At 33.6% G+C, this 17850-nt stretch overlaps 2 protein-coding genes and 1 long non-coding RNA gene across 4 annotated transcripts in view; 1 reads left to right on the plus strand and 2 right to left on the minus strand.

The window, feature by feature from the left end:
* The first annotated feature begins 399 nt into the window (after positions 1 to 399).
* On the plus strand, positions 400 to 2913 carry LOC129003116 (uncharacterized). Its single transcript, XR_008491621.1, has 2 exons — positions 400 to 559; positions 2420 to 2913. It is a non-coding gene; the product is annotated as an uncharacterized LOC129003116 (long non-coding RNA).
* LOC129003115 (39 kDa FK506-binding nuclear protein-like) lies at positions 2868 to 6234 on the minus strand. Its single transcript, XM_054431355.1, has 4 exons — positions 5980 to 6234; positions 4652 to 4795; positions 3746 to 3924; positions 2868 to 3007 (listed from the first exon to the last, which is right to left on the minus strand). The coding sequence occupies exons 1-4, from the start codon at positions 6136 to 6138 to the stop codon at positions 2926 to 2928; spliced, it is 564 nt and encodes a 187-aa protein (XP_054287330.1). The 5' UTR covers positions 6139 to 6234; the 3' UTR covers positions 2868 to 2925.
* Positions 6235 to 12261: 6027 nt separating this feature from the next.
* LOC129002456 (beta-1-syntrophin) overlaps positions 12262 to 17850 on the minus strand; it is an 80450-nt gene continuing 74861 nt past the window's right edge. For both annotated transcript variants that reach the window (XM_054430278.1, XM_054430276.1), the window contains exon 7: positions 12262 to 17086. In XM_054430278.1, coding sequence (XP_054286253.1) covers positions 16994 to 17086 — 93 coding nt within the window. In that variant the 3' untranslated portion in view covers positions 12262 to 16993. The remainder of the gene's footprint in view (positions 17087 to 17850) is intronic.

Raw genomic sequence — 17850 nt, forward strand, 5'->3', positions numbered from 1 at the left:
TAAAACCTCGTAAGCATTTTAAACAAAACATTACCCTAGCGGCACCAAATGGAACGATCATCAAAAAATAATCTTCAGCTTAACCATTTAAATAATGACAAATCCAAGGGATTATTTTTAGTCGATGATATTACTATCTTCTTAATGAACACAAAACCATCCGTTTATAATTTTATAAAATACCGTACTTTATTGGAAAATCAAATTGTTTGATATATGAAAATAAATTTTGATTGATGTAAAAAAATGCAAGTCAATGTAGTACAAAGTACTTAGTTTAGGTATTCTATAAGCAATGTAATTAATCGTTATTTCCTAAACGCCTGAACCAGATTTTTGGACTACAGTGTTGGTATTTAAAAAAAGAAGAATAAGGTTAAGTCTTCTGTTTGCAAATAATAGCTACTGTCAAAGGAAAGGAATTGACAATTGTCAGATTAAAGTATTGTCTAGTTACTGTAAATTTTATTTGTCTTCTGATTTTAAAACCCTTCAGAGGATTCAATAGATTGTCATTTTAATTGTAGCGCAGTTATCTTAGTACTCTACTGTATAGTCGGTAAGTTTTGTTACAGCTAAGTTAATGCCCATGCAAACTTTGTTTGATCATTGATTTTGATTTATCTTTATTTTCCAATGATATTTTCATTCCGTTGTTTGTGCCAACGGATATGGAAGTGTACCCAAATTGCTCTGTTATTTATACCATCCATGCGGATCAAATTAAATATTTAGCTCGTTTGTCAAATGTTGGTAATGTTTGTCTGTAACTTACCAATTAGGGCCTAATTGCTAATTCAAGGATATGCATGAAAAACAGCATTCTTGGCCAGAAGCTGGCAGTTGTCTAGTCCAAATTGTCTCTTCTTACCTTCAACTAATAATACAACACAGTATCCAATAGTCAATACTAAGTATTACTGATAACTTACTAACTTATCTAGTAGCCTATCTAACAAAAAAATGACGATAAAAATATATACAGTACTGTAGAATCAAGAACATGGTTTGGTTTGTGTTTTTTTTATGTAAAATGTTATTAGGTACCCCAGGGCCTTGCAGCATAAAATAAATAAATCTGCCAAGTAGGCCTATAGCGTTGGTATCCAAAGTAACATGAATTTCTATCGCATTCACCGTGAAATCTCCGTCGTCAACTGCCATAGCGATGAAATCATGGACAGTTGGAATGAATTCTGTTCCTATAAAATCCAGAATATTTGAAATGTAATCCTATCTGAAAATCAGGAATTGATTTTCCCCCAAATTTTGGAACTCTTCCATCTCTAATGGCTACTTTTACTTGACCAAGTAGCACACAAAACATTTTTGTTTTCTGTAAAAAAACTGCCAGTAAAAAAGGTAGAGAATCACGGATCTACAATGTCTGTCTAGCCCACCCCGTTTTTATGTAATCTTAATCTTAGTGTAGCATAATATACTATCATTTGGAATGCTAACAAAAGGGTATAGCTGCTTTAAGATTATGTCAATGGCACATGTATTAATTAAAGAATTAAGTAAAGTCAATAATCAATGGTTAAACATTAGCTATGTCCACATTTGTGCTTTTAAATTTCAACATGCCTTACTTACAGCTTTCAATTCAACATGCATCAAGGCAAGCGGTATTGCACGCGCCTTGAGGCATGCCTTTTAGCTGTCCACACTCGTAATGTGTCACTTTCCTACCTTTCCAGATACCTTTTCCTAATTAGATTAAGACAACGCTATTCTGATAGGAGAGATAGTGTGGCATATTTAGTGTTAAGAAAAGTTCCAAAACGTAAGAAGTAAGAATAAAGAAGTACTATAAAATTCAACATTTTCTTATTTTAATTGGCACCTACATAAAATATATTTAGGCCTACTCTTATCCTGATTACTCACAAGACAGTAAATACGTATATAAAATATGGTACAGTGGAACCTTGATAAGGAGACCCTCGATAACAAGTTGCACTTGAAAACAAGTGTCATTTTCAAATCCCCTTAAAATTATTTTACCCTTAATCACATTACAAACCTCGATAACAAGTCAACCTTGATAACAAGTCTTATTTTACAATCCCCATGAGAGTCTTGTTATCAGGGTTCTACTGTATTTTATATGTACCGGTCTTGTAAATAACAGTAAGTGTAAAATATATATTATTACAAGTGTTATTTGACATATTTTTTTGTACTTTCAGGTAATTTAATAACACATGCGGTTCTGATTAAAGAAAGTTATTAAATTCAAACCTCATTATTACTTCAAAATTATTAATGATGATTATTAAGGCATTTAATTAATGAACTCTTATTTATAAACTCTACCTATCCCAAACTATGAATTTAAAAGTTATTTTTACTAAGCCTCCCTCTTTTTATTAGATAGGCAATTTTTTTTTTTATTTACGAAAAAAATGTTCCACAGATAATATCATGGTGTGTTTGCCCTGTTTCGTTGTTCCCGTGCTGCTGATGCTGTGGCGGTTCATAATCTGGCCGTTAATCAGGCCTCTCTACGTCCGTTGGTACGGAAATGCTGAAGACAAGAAAGCCGTCAACGGTACTGTAGAAAAACTGGATAAACTAGGTGATGACGGTTGCCCTTTTGGCTGCCCTTTAAAACCCAAAGAGAAAACAGTATCTGCAGCAGATGAGAAAAAAATATCATGATTAATCTCTCCTAATGTTAAATTTGTAAATTGTTTGTAATTTTATATCTGTTTTTCCCCTTTATAGAAAATGTACTAAACATTAGAATTACTCTTGTCGTGCATTTTTAATTTAAATCGCTGTTCATCAGAATTGAAAAAATTATGACTTTGTGTTTGTTAATTTAATTTCAAGTCTACAGGGTGCATTTATACTTAGGCACATAGTTTATATTGTTGTATTATAATAAATGTTTGTTATTTTAGAACACATTGTGTTAGTTTATTTGACAGCCTTTAGTTCAACTTCAAAGACGAGAGTGCTATTAGATGGTATCTTGGGTGGATATCCTTCAGCTCCATATCTGCAACATGATCAGAATCACTATTAATTACATAACAGTAACATTTTACGTAGCCTACAATTTCTCAATAACTTTATATTTGTTGCTGGTAGTGTGACAAAAATAATCATCGACTCACCAGAGAAAGTGTATAGTAACATTGGCTGAAAGAAATCCCAATGATCGTGCTAACACTTTTAACTCCATATACTTCATAACACTGTTGAAACATTCAAGTTTTACTCCTGTGGTAACAATTAATAAAGCTGTATCTCCAAACGATCATTGTATATAAAGTCATAAAGTATGGTAAAATGCAAAAAGTAATTTTCAAAATAACTATATCCACATTTTAAAAACTTAGCTTAGGTAAACTGAATCTTAAACAGTCTAATTTAAGGTTAAATCTCGTTAACCAATGGCAATAATTGAACGATAACCATTTTCTCTCTTAACGCTCACACAACAAGGATAAGCCCACAAGCTCATTTTTTGTACTTAAACTGAGTGTGTTTACGAATTCAAAGTTTAATAATAGCTATTTACCTTACATGTGTAGTAAGGGCATCTTTACATCACGCAGGTAAATGTTGTGCAACAAGCGGAAGCAAGTTGCATAATAATTCACCTAAGTGTCCCCATCACGCTTAGGGAAGTTTAACATGGCGAGTTAGGTAAAACTCCTTATCATACTGCAAAGACATACAAAGGGCTTATTACCAAACCAATGGGTATTTACTAAGAAGTAAACAAACTCACGCCATGTCTGGAGGACAAGTGATGACTCGTTTTCCACCCACTTTCATGCCAACGAGTCCGACATCCCAGCCATCGATTACTTCTCCTTTTCCAATGTGAAATGTCAGCCCTCTGCCACTAGTCATTGCATCAAACTGTTTGTTTGTGTCTCTCAGTTTACCACTATAGTACACTGTAACCTATGAATATACCATTATTTAGCTGATAAAAAAGTTCAACTTGACTTTTATAATCATACCATATTTCAAAAAGAAGATAAAAATATAAATTTTTCATTTTTTTGTGTTTTTTTGTATAGGTACCAGTATACATCAAATAAACACAATGGAACAGCTCACACTATGTAAATCATGTTTTACTTTTTTTTATGCACACAAAAATGGTGCGGATATATCAGCCACCCGTCTGCGGATGAGCAGAAAAAAAGGCGCTGCTCATCTTTGGAAACCAGGACTATTTAAATGGTAAATTGTAAATAATTGTAAATGTTGATGGACGATAAATTATGTTAATTGATCATCGATACCATAAACGACTATGAGCTCACACAAAATGTATGGCTATGATTCTGTATTTAGCAGGTATAGTTTGGAAAACTGAAAATATTGTCTGAATGAAAATAATTACTAACACAAACCCATCACTTAATATCCAAACATCATAATCACACCTTTCAAGTGATGTATAATATTCCTACAAGAGAAAGTTCCTAAAATTTGAACATGTTAGCCAGGAATAGGCCTACTTCATTTTACATTTTGGTCACCAAATAATTTCCTGATATGGACAACATCTGGGTGCCTGTTTTCAAAGAAAGAGTAAAAAAAATGTAACAAAAGAATAATTTACTTACAGTAGGCGATATTGATAAAATAAATTCTGAAATTTAATCAATAATATACCCACCGTACTTCCGCTTTTAGCAGGTGAGCCATTTCCAACTACAACATCAGTAATGGTGACACCCCCTTGGAGAGTTTTCTCTTTTAAATTATGTTTTTCAGCTGCACCATGAGATGTGGTTTTCACTTTCTTTGAATAGAGTCTAGTCTGAAATAGAAAAAAATAACCATGGATGTTTTTGGTTTAATATATTTTCCTTTCATAAACGTAGGCTACTAACTAAAACCAAAAACCAGAGTAACTGGTTTATTTGGCACATTTTGGGTTACTGTAATGTATTGTCTGAGCTAAATTAAGGTGAGCATACCCCCTCTCCCATTTTTAGAGGGATGTGTTGTGCGAGTACATAGCCTCCGCCAATACAAGGTGGCAACGTTGGTTTGCCACACCGGCGTCCTATTGCCATTGTGGTAAAAACAAACATATGAAAATAAATATTGGCCAGGATGGTCCATTATGAATTGAAGAAACAGGTCTAGGCAATGTTGCCACTTTTGTCTTGGAAGGGTAACCACAATAAGGAGGTAAGAGGTAAGTTCGCGGTACCTCAATATAACACAAATAGGCCTAAATTGTGTGTTATTAGCACTGTGCATAGTGAATAGGTCGAGGTACCTTGCAGCTTACCAGGAAGCAGCTTACCTACACGTCCACTTTTGAAAAACAAGAAAGTTTATAATTGTTTTTGCTAAAGGCTGTTTGGGCACGAAGAAACTCTTCTTGATAATGAGCTCAGTAGTTCCCTAAGCCGCAGAGTATGCCACCAATTGCTATCGCTTTTAGCACGGTGATAAGTGTGGGCTGGCCTAATTGGCCACAGACGGTGATTTTTGAAAATTAAGGTACAAACCTACCGGTATGAATAGCTGCAACAAACTGGGGAATATGCAACAAGTTAGCTCAAGCTAAATCATTGGCAAGTTGTCCTCAGAAAACAACGCATTTCTAATTAACTAAAATTGAGGCTATAAATAAGTTAGTATTTAAATTTCAAAGCGAAATGTTAATTATTTGATAGAATTGCAAACTTCCTCCTTTGTCCGGCCTGTTGTTCAGCCTTTGGATTTGTAAACCTTGGGCAAAATTACCTTTTTTTAACCCCACAGTTCCACATTATTATGAATGTGCCAGAACCCTTAAACTATCAAAAGTTTTAATTTCTAATTTAATAAGTTACTTAAGTTAGTTCTATTACCGTACCTAAAGTTAATTCAATGAAAATTGTTTAACTTAAATTAAGAGTTTTTGACTGAACACCATTACTAAAATATAATGAAGCTATTAAGATAAAACTCTAGTATTTACTTAAAATTACAAACTGAATTCATTACCGGTATTTTGAGTGTATCATTTATGGGCCTATTGAGCCTTTTCATAGGTAGGCCTACTTCATTTTCAAAAGCCTGAGTTTCGAATCGGGGGCATAAAACACATTTATAAATCGCATCATTAAATACACTGAGGCGTTTAAAATTCCTAATACATAGCATTTTAATTTTAATTTGAACTTTGTAATAAGTAAAGCTTTGAAATCTGCAATATCATTTGGTTAACTTAATTGGTTGTTTTTTGATTTTGTTTGTAGCTGTAGCAGTAACTACTAACTAGAAGAGAGCAGAGAGGTTATGTTTATATTTTGAACTATCGTAAAAGGTCATTTCCTTTTTTTACAAATCAAGGTTCTGATTGTAAACCATGAAACTACAGTGTACAAATGTTTTGATTGGTTTTTTATTATTTAGTATGTATTAAAAATTCGATTGTCGTTGCATTTGTAAATACAACATTTAATGTGTCAAGAAGAATCTAATGTGGTGGAGATTTTTTTATGTATACAATAATTGTTTTCAAAGACAATGTATTGGCATAGATAAAACATACTCCTCAAGGACTCCTTGACAAGGTATGTTTTATCTATGGTATTGGCCTGGATTATTATATTAACATCATAGACTAGACTAAGGTTGGCCTACCATAGGCTAAGGTGTCCGCATATTAAGTACTGTAACAACACGTTTTTATAGGATAGTCTCTGCATGGTGCAAGCCTAATCCCCAAAACCCCCCTCCACTCATGTAACATAACGCTGTCAAATATTTTCTTAAACAAGGTTGTGGTGTATTTAACTTTTTTCTCCTGATGTAAAAAATTATTGTAATAACTTTAATTATTGTTATTACAAGTAATCCTTAAGTTGTCATTAGTGCGACCGGTTTCGATGTCTAGCATCATTGTCAAGCTGAACGTAAAAATCGCTCCTAGGAGGTCGTCATGAGTCTTGAAAAACACGCAACACATAACACGTACACAAACAACCCGCCGCTGTGTTGTAAATTAGTTGTGTGGCCATGCATTTTATCGTTTTTTGTGGGTCACCGGAATTTTATCCCCCTGGGCAAAGCTGACGTCACTATGACATAGTAACCTGAGTGGCCAAAAGTTTGTTCGCGGCCGGAATTTTACTCCCGCGGATTTGGAAGTCTAATGAAAATAGTCAGAGCGTGATTAATTAGGTTAGTGATAAAAACCGGAATTTTACCCCCTGTCCATATAACTAGTGTTTAGACAACTGAAAATGTACGGGCCGGATTTTTACCCCCTGGAATTTTACCCCCGGATTTTTACCCTCCGGAATTTTACCCCTTGGCTGATTTTAGAAATTGATTGATTGATTTTTCTTTTTTCTGTTTTTAATTAATTCTAAACATTTCATTATTTAGTAGCCTGTCTTTATTTATTTATTTTTTAATCTCAACTAAGTAAACAGAATTTGCTGTTTTATTTTGATCAACCAACAGTTGGCTTCAAAGATCAAATCCTGATACTCGAATCCCAAAATTAAAATTAAAAAACCTGTTCGATTAGTTAATGTTACAAATACAATAAGATAAGCCACTTAATAATAAAATGTTTACTATTAAATTAAAACTGAATGAAGATAATTAATCATTCTCACTAATTGATATATCTGGCCAGGGGGTAAAAATCCGGGGGGTAAAATTCCGGGGGGTAAAATTCCGGGGGTAAAAATCCGGGGGTAAAAATCCGGGGGGTAAGATTCCGGGGATAAAATTCCGGGGGTAAAAATCCGGGCCGTACATTCTAGGTTTTTATAATTTGATGTGTTCTGATGAGACGTAGGAATTGGCTAACTCAGGAACTCGCTAACTCGGTCGTGTGTCGGAACTGGCTAACTCCGGAACTGGCTAACCGTCTCAGTCAGGAATTGGCTAACTCCGGAACCCGCTAACTCGATTTTGTCTCGCGGCGGAATTCGCTAACTCTGGAAGTCGCTAACCCGGCCGCGCCCACTGCACGGAGCGTTGCCAACCTTGTACGACAAAATAATCGTACACTGCCGTATTTCAAAATGTCAGTGTCAATAAAGATACAGTAAATGTTATTGTTTTTTGTTATCAATTCCACTTTTAACAGATAACTAGCCCAAAGTAATTCAAAAGACAATTAAAAAATCATTAGGTAAAAAAAAATCATCAAATTGAATTAGGTAAGAAAATCTTTAATTTGCTGCCACATAATGTAAAATGCTTAGATGATAAGAAATTCAAAGTGCATTTGAAATCTCTTTTGATAGAATTAAGTGTCTATGATGTTGACGAATTTATCACTTATTTAAGGTGTCCAGTTTTGTAAATAGAAATTTATTGTAAAATATGACGATGCCATACGTATGTTTTGTATGTTTTACGGCAATAAATGATTTGATTTGATTTGACATGAAAAAGTGTTTTTTTTATTAAACTGTACAATGGCCAGTTAAATGTTTATGATTTCGATCTTAAATATAAATGCCATCAGTATAAAAGAAAATAATAGGATATGAAAAATATTGAAATTTCAGTTTAATTGGTACTAAATAATTAAACCTCTACGAAACTAAGCTAAAATACACGCAAGTTCTTAAACACGGAAACAGATGTATGTTACATGTTATAAAACCGTTTTTAGATTGTACACCTAAGCACCACTAGTAAAAAATAGTAGAAGATATAATATTCATATAATAAAACGTTACACGGTAATTTTAATTCACGATTCTTAATAAACGAATTGACGGATTTTCCTGATTTGAGTGTTGGGTTTCCTTTATATTGCTTTCACAATCGATATAAACTATACCAAGCCATTGCTTGGTTCACCGTTCCCCAGTACTGAGCTTCACAATAGACAATAGCTTTGTTTTTGGATAACATTAAGTAATTTTAGCTATGACCACCAATTCATAGAATAGAATTGTAACAAACAAGAACGCCTGCGTCCATTTAGAATCAGCCTAGAGACAAACTCCAGACTTTTAAAAAGTAGGCCTACTGAAAGACGTAATTCAACAAAATTAAGAGGATGACCCCGGGTCTACACTAATAGCCTACGATAAAAAAAAAATTACAAGTTGTATTTATGCATAGACTAACTTTTAATGCAATCCATGAATACATTAGGCCTACCACTTTATAATGTATTGATAAATATTTATTTAAATTCAATAGCTCTATTTAAAAATACATTATCACTACAATGTAATTCTTTAGTGACGTTTAACGTGTAAATTTTATTATGATTTATGATTCAAGGTTACAAGCCTAGTATATAAAATACGAACTCAATAATTTTATTTGCAGAAATTTACAAAATGGTATTTATTCGAATAAAAGAAACAAATGGTGGACTACGAAAATAGATATTTCATAACATGTAATAGATCCAAATTAAATGTGCATTTTTATCTTTTTGCATACCAATAAGCTACTATTTAAGTAAGAAACCCACATATAAAACATACTCCCTTATATTAGTACATTTCTCATCCTTATGGATCAGCTGAAGACACTTTTATTGTTAGTTCTGTCCGGTGCACTGTCTTTAGAGGTCGTGTTTTGTTTACAATTGTTTCTTGTTTTCAGTAATTTAAAACCTCGTTTAACCAAATAAAACGTTCTAATCACAACCAATAACACGTCCCCTAGTTATATAACCAAACAGTAATGAACAAATCATGAAGTTAACCATAAAATAATAGAAACACAATTTTGTCGACACTAGCGATCAGTGTCACCGGACATGAACTAGACACGAAAAACGAGCTTCAAAGTTTACAATGGGATGTCAAGTTTACTTGTGTTGGTTAGTCTATGGTAAGACTATAATGCATTTTCCACAAAAATAATCATAGGAATAATGTTAAACATACTTCTAAATATATTTATTTTATCGACTACGTTGCTCTTACTCCTAATTAATCGTAGGATACGACATTATGGTACCGATACGATATAGGTACTACACTTTCGGCAACACTGGCCAAAAATATTCGTGCTTGGCTCCCATTGGACGGCTCGCGAGGCTTCTGATTGGGAGTTAGCGAGTTCCGCCGAGGGACCGAGTAAGCGACTTCCGTGCGAGGACGGAATTCGCTAACCCGGCTCTAGAGCGGGTTAGCGGGTTCCGGAGTTAGCCAATTCCGAAACCGAACAAGTTAGCGAGTTCCTCTCATCGACCAAATTTGAAGATAGGGCATTTAACATGGGGTTAGCGAGTTCCAGAGTTAGCCAATTCCGCGGACCCGTTCTGATTAAAATCACAAGCGTGAAAATTTATTTTTAATTCCGCGTTTAATCCATCGAGCTGATGTCGCGAAACTCAAAAGTTCGCGGCCGGAATTTTACCCCCTGGTTTGTGACGTCATGTTTGCCCAGGGGGTAAAATTCCAGGGGGATAAAAATCCGCTACCTCTTTTTTGTTTGTGTACGTGTTATATGTGTTGCGTGTTTTTCAAGACTCATGACGACCTCCTAGGAGCGATTTTTACGTTCAGCCTGACAATGATGCCATAGACATGAAACCGGTCGCACTAATGACGACTTGAGGATTACTTGGACAGAATCAAGGTAACTTAACCTCTTGTATACAATTGAGACTTTAGTTAAGCTTTTTTTGTATTTAATAAATTTGGGTGATTTCTATAAAAGACTTGTGTTTTTACTTTCCTTTATGTTAAACTCCATTTACTCCCTATAGTTCGACATCCCTTAAGTCCACAAGCCTACTCAGATCAGATTCAGGTAAAACCTTTTCGCCACAACCCTATCTATTGACTTTAGGTTAGGGTAACTATGTGACCCTAACTGAACTGTAGTCCAATGCCCGTCAAGCATACCCTTGCTGTGGCAGGGCATAGCCCCTCCAAACAGCCCAAATTTACGAGGTATTCCCTCACAGTACAATGCTAAATTCATTGTAAGGCGTAACACACAATCGAATGTCTCACCCAGGTTATATCGCTTCGGCAGGGCTAACTACTGTTAAGTGTTATCTCAACTATCTCGAGCTCATATTCATAAATACTATCCATCCTTGGACCTAAGACTTAAAAGCACAACTTATAACGTCACGCTTATGCCTAGTAGCTAACTATTGATTAACGACTATACTTAGGCCAACCAAGGGCTCTTCACCAGACAGCACCCAGAAAACTGCCCTATGTTTTCTTCTTTGTGACTATTAGTTGTTTGGTTTTTTTTTAATTTTTTAGTGAGGTTGGTTTTGACAGTTTTCTATAGTTTGTTGGTTTAGAGAAGTACGGTAAAAAGAATATCACACGGGAACAACCATACATGTCTGGTAAACACCCATTTTCTGGACTAGTAATGTACTCTGCAGCTGACCGTAAAAAAAACTACCACATAATTACACTAAAAGCTGACAAATGAAGCTATGCAGGAAGTAAATAAAACAAAAGATAAGAATTGACACTTGTAATTGCCTTTCTTATTGCTCGACACTGGTAGCAGCAAGCCTTGAGCCATAGAGCACTGGTAACAACATGGCTACTAGTCACTGCAACTGGAGGAGGCGTGACAGAAAAATATCTGGCAAATATGATTAACAAGCAGTCAATGTCCATTTCATTAAAATGTACATGTGTACGAGTGTGTGTGTTTGTATGAATAAATTTGATTCTGTTGATTTTACTTTATATTTGAAAAACATTCATTATGATATTAGAACAACATTTGGGGAAAAACTGTGCTTTACAGGTTATACTCTGTTCACCAAATTTAGCTGGTTTTAGGGGAAGAAATCCATCCCCTCCACTTGATCCTATATTTAAAACAACAGCTGAGGTTTAACACAACGCAAATCAGCTGCTACATTTATAAAGCAAAAAAAGTAGTGGAAGAAATTACTTCTCCTCAAACCACCGAAATTTCGTGAACGGACTAAAGTAATTAGTTTCAGTAGGAAATTTCGTCCAAGGGTTGGACTTGAACAGCATCCTCAACATTTGAGGGTTCTGAAACAATTTCTCTTAAAAGCGTTTGTGATTGTTAAAAGTTAAAAGTGTTTGTGCACAGTACAAAAACAAATGCTAGAAAACTTGATTAATCCATTCCCTATTATTACAGTATCTTATTTTAGTACCATCATTGACTAGTCAAAGGTACCATTTAGAAGTATTGCGCAGATGATCTTTTATTCATCAGGTTGTTTTTTTAATCAAAACTACTCACAAAACCAAACCTCCAGTTGGTACTAGTAGCTCAATATCTGGGTGAGAGTAGGGTAACAATGGCGTGAGGGAAACAAATATAATATCAACTGAATTACTGATTATTGGCTGATCTCTTAAAACAAAGAATATCAAGTGGTGCAGGCCTTATTGAGACGAAACATATTTGAGTATTTTTGTAATTGTAATAGCTGATGATAACCCATCATAACGGATAACGGACAGAGTTGTGAAGGGGGGACCCAGTGGCCGAACCTTTCTGGCTTATGTTTGTGCCTGGGTTTTAGCAGTTTTATGATGTTTCACAATAGAATTTTATTTTAAATTATCATGTATAAATTTATAGGAAAATTCCAAATGTGCCGTTACTGACACATTAGTGGTAGTAAATAAAGAAAATATTTTGTATGTTTATCACACACTGCTGAGTAGTTTGAAATACAGTACTAACAAAGTACAATAAAAGCCCCCTATTCCGACATCTGATGGTCCGATCGGTCTAAAGGTCTAAAAATTCTGTCATATATTTTGTAGCTATATCACATTACCCAGAGTCGATAGTGATTGGCAGACGTCGGTAGCAACCAAAAGATGTTGGGAGCCATCAGCAAAAGCTTTTAAATTGGCAGTATTTTTGTTAGTCATATAATGGCTGTTTTTGGGAGATATTCAGTAACAACGCCAAAGTCCCGAACAAGCCGGATTAGAGAGCGTCTTTTGTATTAAAGATTCACACAAATATCTTTCTTCCGCAAATGGATTAACATGAGCTAAAACTTAGTCCTTTCCAAATTAAGTTTGGCAAACAAAAATTGTAAATATCTGTTACAAAAATACACAAGTGTCTAAAAAGAAACTCAATTCAAAATATTTTGTGCACAACATTAGTGTTTTTAGTCAGAAGTCATAAAAGCCTTCTATAGCAAATAACTTATAAAATGTACAATGTCACATTGATTTGTGCGAAAAAGTGATAAAACAAAAAATAAATAAACACGGTGCACCATTTTCTTTGTTAATCCTTGGGTACAATTTATAGCCACCACCATTTTTTTACCATAACCACAAAAAAGTAGCACTATTTGTATTCTAACACTTTAATAGATACAAATTTGTGGTTGAATTCATATAAGTAGGGGGTACCGAACAAGGTTCAATAGTAAATTCACATAGTATGTTCAAGTAAACGCTTCATGAATTTAAATCAATGACTGAATTAAATAACTGTTATTTACAAAAATATAGCTTTCTAAATATGACTAAACAAAACAATCCATGAGTGTGTTTGAATGAAATTATACAACCTTCAAAGTACAAACTTATAAACTAACATTAAAATCTATCTCCTCAATATACAATCTTATCTACATTGGGACAGGCTTAGCTGCTTGATGCATGATTTATAATGAGATTGAACACAATTGAAAAAAATTCATGTTAATGGCTATTTTAAGGTTAGGTGAACTCGTATAACAGGTGATAAAATCAGGTATTTGACTCAATTGCAATAATATCAGTTAAAGGCAAGTTATTGTAGTAATACGTTAAAAGTTGCGTTTGTGGTTGAAAGTTTTAATAATTAAATGGGTTCTCAGGGAAAACAGCCCAGGTTTTTTTGTGTAGCTTAGTTACGCAACAGTTAGTCCATTCAAAGATTGCGTAAACAAAATCCTTAAATATATTGAAAGTTATGGTAAGTAAATATTAAAATTTTAAAATACTTATTTTTGTACAAAGTCAAATCAAACTTGCCATAAAAATATTAATAATAAAAACACACATGTATATCAATAATGATACATTTTTTAACACCTAGGTCCTGTACAAATTTACCAATCCCAACATTTCCTAATTACACATTTTATCTGCAACGGGAATAAAATGTCATAAACAAATATAAAACAAATAATTCTTAAATACTTAAGCATGAATATATTTAAAATTTAAATCATGTGTTTTAATTTCAAGTTCAACTTCAGTGCCATTCTTGCAACAATACTAGTCACCGCCCATATGATTACAATATCGGTTAATTGTGCGTTGCACCAACTACCGTGTGCTTTCCGATATGTTAAATTATAATGGCTAAACTAGATTGAATGAGCCACTGCAACTGCTATACAATAAATAAATAATTTATCTATATTACAAATTAGTATTTTAAGTTACACATTATTTACAATTAAATACTGAGGTATTTTCAAACAACTTTTATTTGGCTGGTTTAAAAAATACAAACCCGACTCTGGAAATGAATAAGAGATTAAATAGAGCCAGTGTAGATTGAGAGCAGAAAATGCTTTCTAGGGAAATCTTTAGGGGTTGTTGATTATAACACAAAACATTTTTTTTCTTTGCATCTTAATGCTCACTCTGATATACTGGTAGGTACTATATTTGCACCATTCGGAGCTCGTGTATTTTCAAGTCATTCTTGGATTGGACTGTTACGTGATTGTTTATGAAAAACTACAATAGTTGAAAATAGCTCATGTAGAATTAATTGTTAACTTTGGATACAGCAAGTAGGTTTTTCATTTTATTGTAACAAAAAAAACCCTATTAGTACTTACATTGTTAGTAATCAGGTCACTTAACAAATATTTTGTCACATAATACTCATAATAGGTTTTCTTCAAACAATAAATTAAATTAAATCTCTTAAAATCTCTCAAACATTGAGCGATGCTTAAAACTTGTTTTCTGATAAACTAAAGCAATTATTCTTACACAATGAGCATTACTTCTTTAAAAAGCTCCTATTTAATAGCACCAAAAGTAACACATTTAAAATTGTACATTTCCAGGTAAATTTGAATGAAGATAATTTTACTAAAAAAATGCTTGAATAAGCTTCTGTTCAAGCGTGGGTTCCACCAAACATAATTAAGAGTTTTAATTGAACTCCAGTCCAAGAGATTATGACAAATTTTTATTCCTTTTAATTAGTAATATTCAAAAAGCAATGAAATTTAAACACATTGTAATTTACATCAATGATCTTGTTTCTCATTAATATACAGTTTGTCCCATAACTCTCTGACAATAATTTTACGTTTTGTTCCTAAAGTGAAAACAAACACGTTCTGCTGTACAAATGTAAAGTTTATGTCTTGCTTATCGTCCATCTTCAGTTTTTATAACCCGTATTTTATAATAAAAAATAACACTTTACTATTTACTTAAATACTTTTCAATGAAATGGTGATCATACAAAGTAGGTATTTTAAGCCAAGTATGAATGGAGATGAGTGTAGGATGAGTGGCGCGATCTTGTAGTCTTGTTAGTGACTAAGGCCCACATATTCTTTAGACACAGCTGTTAATTAATAGCCCATACAGCTAATGGCAACTAAGGGACCTAAAGTTTATAGTGGAATCCGAACCACATTTTTGCCTTGGTATTATTAACAAATAATAAATAGCCCCACTGCAGCGAACCTATGACTAAGCGAATTTCAATTTGTCTGGATTAGATTTTTACTTAAATATTTACATAAACAGTACATATTTATTCCTTACTAGTGTACCTGTTGCTCGAATTCGAGCAATTGCTAAGTATTACAGGCATTATTTTAAAACGAATAACAGCCATAATTTATAAAGGCTTTAAAAGATTCGACTCAAAGATTATGGAAATACTCAAGATTTACATAACAAATCGATATAATCAACATTTCTTGTAAATATCTGATCACTATTCAAAAGTTGGTCTTGTTTTTTAGTGTTTTCTACAAATAGCCTTACTCATAGCCGCATTAGGTTGTCCATAATAACGATTATAAATAAAAAAAAAACATTATTTCTATTTATTCTTCTTGGTGGTGTTGTATGACTCTCCTATGTTTACATAGTTTCCAAAGCGGCTCTTTCAATGATTACTAAGAATTAAATGCAGCACACAGTGTAGTACATAAAACTATCCAGGCTCTCTCGTTTTTTCCATTGTAATATTTACACCAACCCAAATTCAAATAGTAAATATTTCCGTTCACATAAGTCAGTAAATGTTTGTAGCAAACTGTTAAATTAGCAAACTTATTGACTGTTTACAATTTACATATGTTTTTCTTCTCACTTTTAATTTCTGACAACAGCTGAAGTTTCATAACAATTTTTGTTTCCCATGTTAATCTTATGGAGAAATACAAAACTTTAAAGGGCCCCAGGGCCTCACTCTAAAATTATTTTGATAAAAAGAAAGTTTCCTGCACAACTTCACATTACGCTCTTTCCAATGACACCAAATCATGTCAATCGGTTCAGTAGTTTCCAGTAGTTTCGGAGGAGTAATTGTCACAAAAATCCTGCTTGCGTATTAAATAAGTATAGATTATTACATAACATTAGATTTAACAAGAACTTAGGTTTTCTGTTACATGGAAGGTAAAAAGTGTGTGGCCACTGAATCTGCACTCCTATGTCAAAACATGCTTGTCTGGACCTACTCAGCAAAACGTATCAATATTATAAGAGAGTTCAAGGACATCCTTTATATAGTTTGCCAGATTTAAATAAAGCTACAGTTCACCATTACCAACATTGTACATTTGTTAGACAATAAATGTACTCAGATATGAGCAATTGTCAACCCCACACGACAATGAGGTTGTTCAATTATCTTAATACAAATTTGTTTAAAAAATTCAGCTGTAGTAGCCTTGTCAAAATAGCACAAATAAATTACAAAGTCAAACTCTAAAATGAGGAATGTTCAAAGTCTTAATCTTAATGACAGCAAATTAGTGAAGAACGGTTCCAGATGGCTTGAGGACGGAATCTAGAGCTCAGACCAATCAGCTTCTAACTTGATTCTCTCACGCGTAGAGGCCGAGCCTGTGTATCTTGGCAGACAAGAAGTTGTGTAGGATGAAAACCAAAGGCTTTGGACAAGCTTCTAAATCGAGTTCCTACAATAAAAAGTTAATAGCTTAATAATCACACATATTGGAAATATAAATCATTTAACCTCCAAATCTATAGTTTATACCCCTATTGTTACAGCCTAGAGGTGGGTGAGCTGGTCTAGTGGTGGAGCATAGTATCCCTAGTTCTAGTTTCCAGTATTTCCAGAGTTTCTAGTATTTCCATCATTCGCTCCCTGAGGTCACAGGTTTAAATCCTGCTAACCACAAATGGATTTGTGCTACTAGTGATGTCAAATAATCAGTTTGGCGGTTGTTGGAAAAAATCTAATTTTGGCAGACCTGTTTTTCAGCAGATGATTTTTTTGTTTTCGGACACCTGTTGTGCGTCATGAGTGGTTATGTTGTTGTAATCTTTGTGTGGTTAGTTTTCAAGAAAACCTATAAGTGTTTTATATCGGTGGAAAGAGGGTCAAATTTGGAACATTTTGACTATCTCAGAACTCTGATTCAGACCCTTTGGGTAGTCTAGGATAGACAACTTTTGAGAAATGAAAAAAGAAAATTATGTTCACCCTAATTCATGGAGGTCTTGGAAATAAAAAATGTGAGTATGCTCCTTCTAGTATTTTCATGTAGAGGGTAATTTCCTGGATAATTTGACATGTTATACATAGTACTTTGAGTTGAAAAAGTAATTTTTATATCCATTTTTCAAAAAGTCTGTGCGATTACCAAAAAATTATTATTATTTGCTAAAGAGCATTATTTGCATTAGCACTTGGAGGTTTAATTTGGTTAAGGTAACT

Source organism: Macrosteles quadrilineatus, unplaced genomic scaffold (assembly GCF_028750875.1).
Source record: "Macrosteles quadrilineatus isolate MER2022 unplaced genomic scaffold, UCM_ALF_1.0 Scaffold_9__3_contigs__length_116548681, whole genome shotgun sequence".
NCBI classification, from domain to species: domain Eukaryota; kingdom Metazoa; phylum Arthropoda; class Insecta; order Hemiptera; family Cicadellidae; genus Macrosteles; species Macrosteles quadrilineatus.